We start from the raw sequence: 14,236 nt of genomic DNA on the forward strand, positions 1-14,236 counted from the left end.
TCTTGTGTATGGTTCCGCCCATTCCTACCGCTCACCCAATTTAAAGCTCTAGGTGCTTTTGCAAGGGCCTCTTGGTGTTTAAACATGTATTTGTGGCCTTACATCATAAAGTGTCTCATCAATTAACATAAATTGTTTAATGAGCTTTGACATAGGGTTAGGGTCATTATTAGGATCATTTAAAGCGTTATTTAACGATTTCCAGCCGAAACGGGGTCTGTTGGTCTGACACCTTGACTGTAAAATGTGGTTAAAATAGTGTCCTATATAACTAGACTGAACCCTGAGACAGTCAGAGTTGTTCTGGCTTTGCACTTTGACAAACTTCTCTGAAAGTAACAATTTGTTAAGAATTTGTGCAGGTCCTATTTTATCTCTGAGCCATATGTACTCATGACAAGAGCCGTATATGGCTCGCAAGCCACAGGTTCCCGACACCTGGTTTATCTGATAGAATTTGATTTTAGCGTTCGTTATGAATAACCCGAATTCGAGTGGAACGGGAGTTATATTTCCATATTTATTCATGTGTAACCTGTAATTGTGTATCACGCGCACCCTCATATAATGCGCATCCCTATTTTTTTTTTAAAAATCGGTTTAAAATTTAGTTTAACTTTTTCTCTGCTCAAACTAAGAATTGTAAACGACAAACACAGTTGAATATGTGCGGCCATGATTGTCATAATTTATTGACAACATAAACTATGAATATAATACCTACATAACATTCAAAATGTAGTTATTAATGTCCTTAAAAGTCCAATTCATCATCAGATACACCAAAGAGGTTTTTCCCTCATCGTGCTTCTTGTGTTTATAAATTCAGGGTGACTTAGTCTTCTCCATTCTCTAACATCTGTCTCTGTAAATTTAAAATGGTGTGATAATGAGATGAAATTGAATGCATATTCATTTGTCATGTATATCACTAGTAGCGCTTTAACTGCCACGTCCTGGGTTTGATTCCAGTTGGATCCAACATTTTGCGATTGTGGTCCCCTGTATTTTTCGACTAATTGATCATTGCACAAATACTGTAAAACCTTATGTATAACGCGCATCCAAACTTTTAGTTCTTTTTTAGGTTAAAAAAAGTGTTTGTTATACACAAATGAATACAGTATATACAAGCAGTCCATTCCAGTTTCCACGTCTGCTCTTTTATCTAGCAGCTTCTGGTTGTAGCTCGCAGAGTCTACTTGGTCAAAACAGCTGTTCATCTGATAAAATTAGCTTTGAACATTGGTTATGAATAACTCTCTTTTGAGTGGAGCAGGACTAATATCAGTTTGTGTAATGCTTAATAGAATTGATTTCAGGAAGCGGAATGCTCCAAATTCAAACTACTTTGTGTCAAATTCAGATTTAAAAAACAATGAATTAAACTTAAATGAATAATTCCTGCTGATATCAAGTTGGGTAATGTCTGTATCGAACAAACCTCTGTCTCAATGATGGTATTGTATCAGAAGTGAAAATGTTTCATCGGGCACCCGTAACCATGACCATTTAACATCCACAACAGGTTTTTAAATGCCCTGCCAAATGTTAAATTTTTTTCACTGTTTGCGCTTCCTGTCACAAGCCGTAGTTTGACATTTTTACCATCTATGCTGAGGAATTGAAATGTCTTTTTAGCCATTTGAGATATATCCTATCTTAGTTTATGCACTGGGGGCACGATGAAAAAGGTGTGTTAAGATGAATGGCGATGCAGAATTGAGTGCCTCTTTGTGTTTCTGTTTTTGGCCAATAAATGAATGAATGGCCTTTATTGTCGTACAAGTTTAACCAAATTGGAGGGCTTCTCCTTTCAGTGCAAATAAAACAAATTAAAAAGGCAAGAGTGTGCAAAAAGAAAAAATATATAAAAAAAATATACAGTAAAGATGTGCATATTCCCAGGAGCAGTTGTACAGTACATTGTACTCATGGACGCTGTAGATGGAAGTTTAGGGTGGTTATAGCTCTTGGGAAGAATGGTTATTCTGCGGCAAGTGGTTCATGAAGTTATTGTATGGTTTTTGTTTTTTCTTTTCGTGTGAGTACAGTATTGGATACTGATTTTAGTTTTGATGTCGGTCCACCTCAACATTTTCCGAAATACATTTTTGCATGACATTATAAAGTATTGATATCACTCTTGTTTTTGTACGAGTACCTCCTCATCTGATCTCCCTTCATTTCCTTTTGAAAGCAACAAGCTAATTTTAGCTCTGAGCAGACCACCCCTCATTCCACCCGCACTCAATCCACCGCACCCCAAGCCCTTCGTGGAAGGTGGCAAGCTCTCGTCGTGCCGGCATATAATCATACATGAAAGGCGGCGCGAGGGAGTGAATACACCGTCGGTGGTTACCATGACGACAACAAAGTGGCTGACTGAGCTACTTGTGTTTATGTCTTTCAGGGGGGCTCCCCAGTCATCCCCCCCATGCTCCTCCAATGAAACCCCTCAACTCCATGAAACGAGCTCCGCATAACACACCTCAAAGGTACGCCCTCATTAATGCACACGTGCACAATAGCAGGAGCACTGCTACAGTCCTCTTTAATTCAGGAAACCATTGTGCGCCTATATTTAGACAAAGGGTTAGATCAGGCCTAAAGACTTCAGCCCGACCAGGCCAACTAACTTGATGTAAGACCGATCTCAATAAACAACAGCAGCACTACTTCCTCAAGAATCTAGCATGGCACTTGAAGAGAGAGGTTTTTTAACATTTATTTTTTAATAAATGTTTTTTGGGTTTTATGGGTTCAGCATAATTTTTTCTAAACATATATTTATTAAAAGAAGAGTCAAGAGAAGCCCGACCGGTCCGACCCAAGCGTAATGATTGACATTTTAGGCCCGACCCAGGCCGAAACTTGGGTGGGACTTCTGCTTGGGTTTAAGAACTTTTCGCTAATTTAGACAGGTTTCTTATTATTCATAGATTTTAGAATTAGAATTGTGTTGATTGTCAGTGAACATTGTTTACACCAAGATTAGACATAGCATTCCAGTATGAACGCATACAGTATTTATTCATGTATGATCTGCTTTTTTTTCTTTACCTAAATAAAATAGGCTCAACCTTTGGGTGCATGTGATACATGAGGTTTTACCATTAGATCATTTGATAACCATTGCAAACATAGAGATTTGCAACAGTAATCAAACCCGAGTCATGGTAGTGAGAATGCTCAATACTTACCATTGGACCGTGGGTGATATATAAGACGGACGAAAAGTCATTTGGTTTTACCTCATGATCACACTACTTTTGGTCACAGTACCAATGACAAATATTGGATTTGTTGTCCATTTCACATATTTCTATGACAATAAATTATTTTCTATTCTTCTATTCTGACAAATTCATTGTCATGGTGTCATGTGAAATGCATAACGAAATCAACATTCGTCTTTTGCATTATGACTAATAATAGTGCTATATTGAGAGAATATTTCCCGCTTTTTAATTTATACCTCTCGTAGGTAGTACAGTGGTTAGATTAGGCACTCTCACAGCTGCAACCTGGGTTAGATTCCTCTTTCATTCAACCACAATCTTTGCGCTTAGAAAAAGTAAAACTAAATTTTCTACTGATTTTTGATTAAAAATATTGTGGGGCGGTTTACATGAATGCCCAAAAAAACTTAATTCGGTATTAAATACCTAAAAAAGAATTTTCTCCAGTTACAGGTACCTGCCAATAAACAATCAAGCAGCAAGTTAAACTATGAGTTAATGGGGTATTTGATCAAGAATAATTTGAGTTTGATAGTTAACTGTGATTAAATGTGACTTGGTTTGACTATTGTCTTTATTAAATACTCCATCCACCTGGGGACAGTGATTCTGTAGAAAGGTGTTATTATAATCACCAGCAAGTTGTAGTGGATGACTGGCTTTTAGATGTCGCTTAGCATTTAACAACGAAAATGTAAAGAGATGCTAAAGCAATACAGCGATAGGTCGGTTATATCGGTTAATGGGAACCAGAACCACCTGTGAAACGTTCCAATCGACGAAGTACCTTAATGAAAGCCCCTAAAGGTTAAACGTACCTAGAGATGACGTCATTAGCTACTGAAAGTATACGACTGTAACAAGATGACAATTATAGATACAAATATTAACACGGCGCACATAATTGCAGTTGAGTGAATGGTGTTATTTTCATAAGTACAAAAAAAATTAAAGGGCTTCTTCTTTGTTCAGTGTTAGAAAGCAATGTAGAGATAGGCTGGCTAGCTGCAAGCTAGCACCGGGGATACCCAAGTTGAGCCTTGTCTCTGTGATGATTAAAATACAAACATCATAAATGTAGCGGTTTCCCATGAGTTGTAGCCACCAGTTTCATGGGCAATTGATCTGTTTAGCTACAGGCTCAACAGGGGCGACTTTAGAAAGTTGTTAGCCTAGCCGTACCAGTAAGTCGGAACTGCAGCCTCGGTATTGCCTTCTCCCGGACGCTGCCTCAGTCGCTTCTCGAGCCTGTTAATAAACCACAGATCCTCTGCTGGTGATCACCATTTCTTTGCACTCTTCTGACTTTCCTTAGAGTGTGATTTAATTGACGACTTTCCTTTCAAATTAACGAGCCGCTAAAAGCTATCTGGCGCCATGCTCTGCAGTTTGTTTTGGTAGCCCTTGTGCGTCCCGTCCTGCTATTTGACTGAAAAGCATACACTAGCCTATCGCAGTCCTGCACATACACGCCTGCCCACACAGAAAGCCCTGCCTAACCTGCCACCGTGATAGCATTTGCAGTGTGCTGTCTATCAGAACATAATACTATACTTTAGGGATGGGACGATATGCTTTGGCCACTATTCGATTGCGTCACGATACTATGGTGCCGATTCGATATTTGTCACGACTCTCGATAATTGCAATTCTACAAGTATAGCAATACAATATAATTGATGACTGCGATTTATTTTTTTTTCCTAAAAAGTCAAGTCATGTTTATTTGTATAGCCCTTAATCACAAGGATTCTCAATGGACAAAAACAAAACAAACAACTTAAATCATACACTTCTAGGACAATAAACCACAAATGATAAAAATCAGTCCGTGCCAGTCAGTCCGGAATTTGACATTTATTTCAACTGAGACAATGAGAACATGTCATGTACCCTGTGAAACAGGTTAACAGCCACAAAATGTAAAACTGAAGTCTCAACATAACACAATTGTGGTCCTTTAATTATCCTATTCACAGTCAACATTATTAGATGATAAAATGGAATAGAGCCTCTTAAAACAGCACTAAGTTTGCAGACACTTTTTGGTCATGTCTAGCTCCGTCTTCCAGGGAACTGTATGAAAACCGAAATGTGTCCAACCATACTTTGGATTTAAAACTTATGGGCACCAGCCTTAGTTCCAGTTGCTCGCTTTCTTCCTTCATTGTCCGTTCCTGTTTGCTCTCCCGCATTTTTACGTGCCGCATATGACATCACAAAAATTGATTCTGGGGAGAAATGTTGGTTTTAAAAATCATGATAGATGAATCGATTTTTTTTCCTGTCCCTGCTATACATTGATGTCACTGACAATAAAGACCATTCAGTTAAAAATCCATGAAGCAGTGAAACAGCGATAACTGAAGCGCGAAGTGGCGAGGGACTTCTGTACCACTAAAATCTTCTTAATTGTGACAGCCCAACATTGATTTACTAGTTTCCTGCCTTTGTTTTTTATCCCATAAAGTTCTTTAACTGCTTATTTATTATTTTTTATCAATGTCAAATGAGCACTGCAATTCGAGAGACTGAGGCAGTGAGGTGAACAACCGCTAATACCGGCCGCCGCCTTCGTGGCCTTTTTTTCCTTCCTCTCTTCACAGCGGTGACGGCGCTTTCCTCCATGATCCAGTCTCCTGGCAACCGGCAGCCAATCAGCACGCGGGATCTCTTTCTGTTGTAACCACAGTTTGGGGCGTGACCAATCCCACGCACAGCCAGGTAACATGTGACACTGCTTCTCAAATAGCAGAGGAAAAGATAAGTTGGCTTAAACATTTTCTACGATTAAATAATTTCACAGTTTGTCGCTGAGTGTTGGGAAAAATACAATTTGTAGGCCATATATTGGAAAAAAGACAAATTAAAAATGAAATTCTGATTTTAAAAGATAACAAATGTTAATGCTAATCTCAACTAGAGTTCAATGCTATGTTTAACTGACTTAATCAAGAACCATATCATAGTTGCATGTAATTAAAGTGTTAGACGCTACACTGTAGTTTTCATCTTTTAAACATGTACACCTGATTCATATGCTGGAATTACAAAAATAAAAGTAATTTATTAGTGTGTGAATGTACCGCTAGTAGATCATAACGGATGATTACGTGCTGATTGGCTGCCGAATCTTGTCACAACAAGAAAAAAAAACCTGCATGTTAAGTATTTGGTATCTGGTGAAGGCCACCGGTGCGGTACTTTTTGTTTACTTTACATAAATAACTAACACTCATTATTTATTCAGGATGTTGCTCACATCTGCAAATATGTTCCTTTAGTGACCTGAAGTGAACATTTTTGTTAGTGTGCCTAATGTGGACGCTAGATTCAGTTTTTAATATAACCTGTAGTTAACCCTTGTGTTGACCTCATCTAAAGGACCATTTTTGTTCTTTTTTTATACAGCTTACATGGAAATGTGAATTAAAAACAATGTTTCATTTTTTTCTACCTTAGGGACCAATCTAGAAAAAGCATAACATTTAATGTTGAATAAAATATAAATCAGGGGAAGTTATTATCGACACAGTGGTGGGTCATTTTTACCCTTGGGACAACAGGAGGGTTAAAAAAAAGCTGTAGAGAATTCAGAACTTTTTTTACTCGCTGTCGCCATCTCCTGTGTCATGTCATCATTGCAGCCTTTGTCAAGCTCTTTATGTTTCTTTGAATCCCTCAAAAAACTCCTTTTATCCTTCTTGGGGTTTAGGGTAGTGTTTGGAATGTACTTGAAACAGCTTTTTAATTGCTTTTTCCATTTTCGTGCTACAAGTCAAGTCATGTTTATATGTATAGCACTTAATCACAAGTCTCAAAGGGCTGTACGGACCACAGATTGTTATTACACTATCCCTTGATCTAAAACCTTTATGAGGGTAAGAAAAAACTCAAAACTTCAGCATGAGGAAAATGAAGAAACCTTAAGTTATCCCCCTTCCAGGATGACCAAGCTACAATGGATGTTGCAATACTAAGACATCGTCAACATAAAACCGGTTATTCATAAGCTACGGAATATAAGTGTGTTTTAAGGCCAGATTTAAACCGTTCCACTGAGGTTGCGGATCGAATCTTAGAGGGCAGAGCATTCCACAGCACCGGGGCTCGAATCGAGAACACTGTCAAAGCTGAAAAACAACCTACGTTGTTATTTTTTAAATGTATATCAAACTGGGTGCCCTTAGTGCTAATTAGTACTAAAAAGTAGCTCTCAGCTTGAAATTGGTTTATACCAGTATAATTCCTAAGATACCTTAATTAACGTCGGATTTTAGCGATAAACAAATCAAAGTTTGTATGCAATACCTCATAAAGAACATCGATACATTTTTAAAAATGCATGAGTAGAACTTAATTGTGCAGCTGAAACAGATGTTATATTGAAAAAGACGGTTGCTAGGGACAAATTGTCGGATGAAACACCGGTTTCGATATGTAGTATGTCGCATAAGTAATGACTAGAGGACTGTAGAGTTTTCAAACACCTTTGCTAAAAGTGAGGTAAAAGCAGATAAGCGAGGTGGGAAGAAAAGCATAAGGGCTATTTCAACTGAGTTGCGCATTGTTAACACATACTTAACCCAATATAGAGAAAATGCATACAACATTCTACTTTCCACTTTTTAGTGATACCTCAAATGCTGCACGCCACCTTTTAACAGATAAAACACATTGAGATCACACTCTCATTTTACCTGGTTTGAACATTACGGCTCCTACCATAAATACATATAAACATTTGATACAATTTTGGTGTCTTGCAGCAGTGCATGACTTTAAGTATGAATGAAAAATTATCAACACTGACATTTTTCCAGGACCAACGAACCACGTTTGAGTGTGCTAACTTATGACACATTTTTCTTAATCAGCACTTGTTAAAAATCACAGTTAACAAATTTCCATTGCTAGTTAATGTCATAAGCCAATATTTTTAATATAGCTTTACTGAGAGAGTAGTTACTGTACTTAGGATCCAAACTTGTAAGCTAACGGTAACATTTTATAGTGTTGGTGATGGTATCAGCTAATATATTGGTTCTCCTTCACTATGATAAAAGATGACATATTTTTAAACTTTGTTTAAACCTCAGCTAGCCCACCTTTATCTTTTTAAAAAGTCTTTATGCGCCAATTTATCTGACTAATTTTAGAAAGTACATCTGTAATGCACGTGTATAAAAAAGTGGCCTGTAGGTGTAACTGTGTCTGTCTTCTAGGGTTCGTACGGGTGCTAGAAATCTTTAAAAATGCTTGGATTTCAATGTAGTGTTTTCAAAGAGTGAAAAGTGCTTGAATTATGGGTGAACTACTTATAAATGCTTGAAATTGTTGCGATGTGTCTTAACAAGTCTACTTAAAAAATAATGCCGACCATGCTCTCTGGTGGCTTTACTTTGTCATTGCATTTGTTCTTCCCTCGTGATTAACGCAATTAGTTTACATGGCATTGTCCTATGGACAGGTGCATGCTACACCTAAACAGGACACTATGAGTATAGTGATAAGAGTTAGTGTTTCCCAGTGGCAAATCTGTAATATGTCATGTTTACCCAACACCTCTGTGGGAGAGATTTGTCTAAAAATCAAATATATTTGCAATTTACTTACGATCTAAAACTGCTATGTCTTGACAAATGCACACGGAAGATTAAAAGTCGCATTTGGAAATCGCAGATGTATTTATGGCTTTGCAAAATACACGTTTCCGGATTTCCTATTATAATGGTACTCGAGAAATTCAAAAATTGGCTTTGTAGAGCCTTAAAAAGGTTCTAAATTTGGCCATGAAAAATGTATCCAAACCCTGTTCTTAGGTGATCGGAGCGTCACCCATGGGTCCTGGTGACAACGCAAGTCACATGGTGCCCGGTGGAGGTGGGGGCGGCGGACCTGGCATGGCCGGTGGCATGGGACCGCAATTCATGAATCAGCAGGCATACGGCGACGCCATGTCCAAAAACTACGGCCAGCCTCTCATGTATGGGCGCCCCAATGTGGCATATAACCCTGGCGCAGCCTACGGCGGCAGGTACTGATCCTTTACAACTGCTAACTATATTTTCATTAAAATGAATCTTGAATTCGCCCCAGACGCAAACAAAAAAGTAAACTTTAGTGCTAATGTGAAAGTCTATTTAAATTGCTGCTCATGTTGTATCTTTGAACGGGATCACTCCTCTCTCTTCAGTTACCCCGGTAACAATGGTGGCATGGGTGTGCGCCCTCCATCGGACTTCACCACCGCTGCCGCCGCTGCTGTTGCTGCTGCTACAGCCACTGCAACCGCCACGGCAACTGTAGCCGCCATCCAGGAGAAGCAGAACCAGGACATCAGCTATGCTCAGGTACTCAAACGCTTGAAAACCTTTTTTTTTCAAACTGTGTTTTCAAAATCTTAAAGCCCTGAATCCTGGCATAAAAACATAATCTTTTACCTGATTTTTGTATTTTATTTTTCTAACCCTAATTTAAAAACACTAGTTGTTTAAAGAAGTTGCACGGTTTTTGTAACTTCTTTACTCATTGCCGCCACATCTGGGTTGTGTCATCATTGCAGCCTGTCAGGCTCATTCATGATGCAAGTATATGCATATTGACAGGCTCTAGACCAGGGCTCTCCATAGCTAGCCTCCTATAAACACCTAAGTACCCCGCAGGCAGGTTCTGAAAGTAGCTCACGAGTGATATGTCATTGTGATTTTCTAATAAGTTTATTTTATTAACCCTACTTTTAATGATTACAACTTAGGAACAACATTGTAATAACATAAGTTGTCATTTTTTAAATGCATCTCAAAAATGTAGCCCATTGTGCAATAAGTAGCTCTTAATTTGAAAAAGGTTGGTAACCCCTGCTCTAAAAAGATGGAAAATTAAAATAAAACTGTTATTTTTGTAGTTTGTTATTTTTTAATATACCTTATCTTTCTAGCATTTTTAGAACAAATTATTTTTTTAGTTACGTTTTTTACCACTAAGAGGCGCTATATTTCTTTTTAACAAAACGGGGATCCTAAAAGTAGTTAAACACAAGCGGGCATCATAGCCTTAGACAACTTGTCTTATTCACGTCCTGTTCCTGCAGATGGGTGGAGCCTCATCATACAGCCCTCAGTTTATGTCTCACGGGGGCCCTCGTGGACCCCCTACCATGAACCAGGGTGGTATGGTTTCAAGCAGGCCTGGACCGCCGCCGCCATCTGGCGGGGGATTGTACCCTCCCCACATGGGACACACACAGAAGATGCACGGTGGTGGAGGAAGTGGGGGATATCCTGGAGCAACACAGGGACTCAAACGCACCTTCCACTCTGAGGTAAAAGCCCTTCTTATAGCTTTAATCTATTATACAGACTCAAAACCGTTTGAAAGAATTAACCAAGGTTTGGAACTATAATTTGAAAGCACTTTTTATTTGAAACCCCAATCTAGTATTCACATTTTAACGAAACCTCTTTTAAAACTATAACCCTGCCTTATTTTGTTCCAACTCTTACGGCGCAGTTTGGCGGTGGCGGGATGTCGTCCATGTCGGCATATCCTCAGCAGCCTCTGCAGTACCCCCCTGGACCGCAGCAACGGTGCGCCCCCTCTCCCTCATACCCGACCGGCCGCATGCCCCCTATGGGTCAGTACGCCTCCGGATCGCATGGCAACCCGCCGCCATTCCCGTCTGGTGCAGGTCAACCCGGTCCTGCCCAGTACTACAAGGTACGTTGCATGAAATATTGCCATTTATGTTTCTTGTTAGAATCCTGCAAGAGGGAACACCAACTAATGAATGATCAATAATTATTTTTTTTGATCAAAAAGAAGGACCACCTTTAGAAATCAGCTCCTGATCGTTTTTAACATGTTTTCTGTTTTTTGGGGTGTTTTACAGTCAGAAGTGTTTAATGGGCAAACAAGCTTGCCCCCTGCAGGCCCGGGAGGATATAACGCCTTCACGCAAGCAGCGGCTAGCGGGGTGAGTTGCGCTTAATGCTGATTTATGAGAAGGGTGTTGATGGTGTACAGCAGTGATCGGCAACCACCGGGCCATGGTCGGGTATCGGGCCATGGGTAGTTTGGCACTGGGGCTGCACAGAAAGAAAAATAAGTTCTGTTATCTTTTTTAACATACTGTTGTTTTACTGACACTGCTGCGCTTCAGACTGAACCTGAACCAGGGCTTTGAGGTGGTACTTCTGATTTCAGTGTGGTTTGCACAGGCGGGCTCAGTTACCTGTCGGGCGGTGCAACTGTCGTGTTTGGGACAAGAATTTCTGCCTGCCCGAGTTACAGTGACTGATGAATCAAACCGAACTTTTGAGCTTATAGCCAATCAGCGTTGAGAATGGTCAACCACGCCATGCTAAAATAATTGTAAAAACACACTTGCACACATGGAAAAACCTTTGGTGAACGGAGTTGGAGAATGCACGAATCCCTAAGTCAAGACACAGAAACCACATAACATCAACAAGCTCTTCAAGGTGTTGGTTAATTTGTTGTTTGTATTTTTAATTACTTGGAACGCAGATGGACGTGATGTTTTGCGTTAAACATTAAGCTAGGGACCAGATTTTGTTGCTATTGGCACTTCAGAGCTCTTAGATTCAATTTAGCTACCGGCCTCCTTTTGTGAGTTTTGGAAGTTCTCCCTGGATCTGCGTTTTCCTTCCTCATTTTAAAAATGCGGCTGGGATGGGTCACGCGACCCTCATTAGAATAAGAGGGTTTGGAAAATGAATGAATTAATGTAATATTGGTGTGATGTCACATGGACATCTAATTTTTTCTTCATGACTACACAGTGGATTTAAGCTCATTATTATAATTAATGTTATCTTTATTACAAATGTTCTAGTTATTATCATCATTATTAGTTTAGAAAAAGTACAAACATGTTTAATGCTGCCCTTGGGCCGGTTTGTGAAAACATTGTCGGCTAATGAATCGGTCTGTGGTACAGGAAAGGTTGCTGAGCACTGGTGGGTACGGAGCCAGGACCATAAGGCCTTGAATAGGAGTTTGTTTGTTTTTTTAACACAAATATTAATTGTGCTTTTTTCCCCATTTGAGTTCCTCACTAGTGTAAACACCTTTTTTACTTTTTATTTATTCATGTATTTTTAATATTACCGCAATTATGTGTTTCTCCTTTTCAGCCGGGGCGAGGAGGTGGGATGCCCGTGTACCCCAGCTCCCCCATGGGTGGCAACCCCACCCCTCCCATGACTCCTGGCACCTCCATGCCACCATACCTTTCCCCTGGCCAGGACAGCAAACCCCCTTACCTGCCCCCTGACGTCAAGAGTAACATGGGTGGCCCACAGCCTGCCACAGGTAAGAGCTTTTATCTCTTCTTTCATTACTTTGTGATAGCTTTCTGGTTACTTGGTTTTAAACAAATATTTGAAAATCAATCAATATTCACTTTAGAGGTGAAAAAGCTTAGGCCCTACAGAATTCTGTATGAATAGAAGATAGAATATAACATAATTATCTTTATTGTCCATGATATCAACGTGGTGAAACAATGTATGCAACTAGGTTAGACCTGGCACTCCAGGGTAAACATGTAAAAAAGACTCTAAAGTGAGAAAACAAAGATAAAAAATGACTGTTGCGCCTTCCAGAGGGCAACAGGTCAAAGAGGTAGTGGCCGGTGTGAGAAGAGTCCGTCATAATGTTGACGTAACACTCGCTGGGAATGTCCTCCCGACTAGGCAGAGATCAGTCAATGAACTTCTGGGCTGTGTTGATTACTCTCTGTATGTTTTTTTCTGTCAGCTCATAACTATAAAAAAAATAATAATTCAAATGAAGTCTGGTGTTGCTTAGATTTTCTGCTGAAAACAAATTAAAACTTAAAGATATGTCTTTAGTACAGTTATGATTGCCAACTGCACCCATTCTTTTTCCTCCCTCTCTGTTTGCTGCCGGCCCTGCATTTAATATCTGTTTATGTCATCACATTGACAAGCGCTCCCATGCTTTTTCTGCCTCGCCAAGGTAACCCAAGCGACGACCTCCGTTTGACCTTCCCGGTGCGGGACGGCGTCGTGTTGGAGCCTTTTAGACTGGAGCACAACTTGGCTGTCAGCAACCACGCCTTCCAGCTTCGAGACTCCGTCTACAAAACGCTAATGATGAGGTGAGGGAACAACATTATGATCTAACAGCTTTGTCTTAAATTGCTGTCAAAGTGACGTGAATCGCTCCAGCTACAAGGTACAATGTGATTTATGCAAATAGAAACATAAAATGTTTTATATATTTAAATACAACTTTAATAGCCTAGATGGCTTTGAGACTGGGAGGTCGGTGGTTCGCGCCCCGGCCGAGTCATTCCTAAGACTTAAAAAGTGGTCGGCGGCGCCCTCTGTTGGCTGCGGCTGCATCGGCTCGCTACAACGGGTCAGGTGCAATCGACATTTCGTTCTGTGTACATTGTTACACAGAATGACAATACAAGGAAATTATTATTATTATTATTAATATCTCTCTGAATCCCTTTACAGTAAATAAATGAGGCTTTCAACACAACCCAATTGACCAATTTTTCACTTGAACTAAAACACTACAGGGAAAAAAATTTGGCTCGACAGCAACTCATATAATGGTGCATAAAAACCTAATTAACTCTGTTTTGTTTTAAACAAAAAATTAAAATGTCAATACAACTAACATGACATGAATTAGCGTTAAACAAAAAGTGCAAAAAGCAATGGAAAATTCAACGGGGCTGGAAAATTGAAAAGTGTGGGTACTCCTGTTTTATAGCCAGATTGACAAAATAATGTCACTCAGCCTTTAACTTTAGCCTGCTTTTTATGCTTTCATTTACAAACACTTGATTGACGAATCAATTTTAGCTAGTACATTAGTCTCTACCTGAACCTGCTTCCCTTTAACAAGTTACCTACACTTTTACAATATCTCTTTATCACACACATGGTTTTCTACCACGGACTGATTAAAATCTCAAAATTATCAGAGGT

At 39.5% G+C, this 14,236-nt stretch overlaps 1 protein-coding gene across 3 annotated transcripts in view; it reads left to right on the forward strand.

The window, feature by feature from the left end:
• zmiz2 (zinc finger, MIZ-type containing 2) overlaps positions 1-14,236 on the forward strand; it is a 33,059-nt gene that overhangs the window by 4,819 nt on the left and 14,004 nt on the right. For all 3 annotated transcript variants that reach the window (XM_088355829.1, XM_088355831.1, XM_088355830.1), the window contains exons 2-10: positions 2,414-2,498; positions 5,849-5,966; positions 9,065-9,279; positions 9,439-9,595; positions 10,336-10,566; positions 10,755-10,961; positions 11,134-11,217; positions 12,401-12,578; positions 13,248-13,389. In XM_088355829.1, the coding sequence (XP_088211955.1) occupies positions 2,449-2,498; positions 5,849-5,966; positions 9,065-9,279; positions 9,439-9,595; positions 10,336-10,566; positions 10,755-10,961; positions 11,134-11,217; positions 12,401-12,578; positions 13,248-13,389 (1,382 nt within the window). In that variant the 5' untranslated portion in view covers positions 2,414-2,448. The remainder of the gene's footprint in view (positions 1-2,413; positions 2,499-5,848; positions 5,967-9,064; positions 9,280-9,438; positions 9,596-10,335; positions 10,567-10,754; positions 10,962-11,133; positions 11,218-12,400; positions 12,579-13,247; positions 13,390-14,236) is intronic.

The sequence above is a fragment of the Urocampus carinirostris genome, chromosome 16, assembly GCF_059441175.1.
Source record: "Urocampus carinirostris isolate Australia breed hairy pipefish chromosome 16, RoL_Ucar_1.0, whole genome shotgun sequence".
NCBI lineage: Eukaryota > Metazoa > Chordata > Actinopteri > Syngnathiformes > Syngnathidae > Urocampus > Urocampus carinirostris.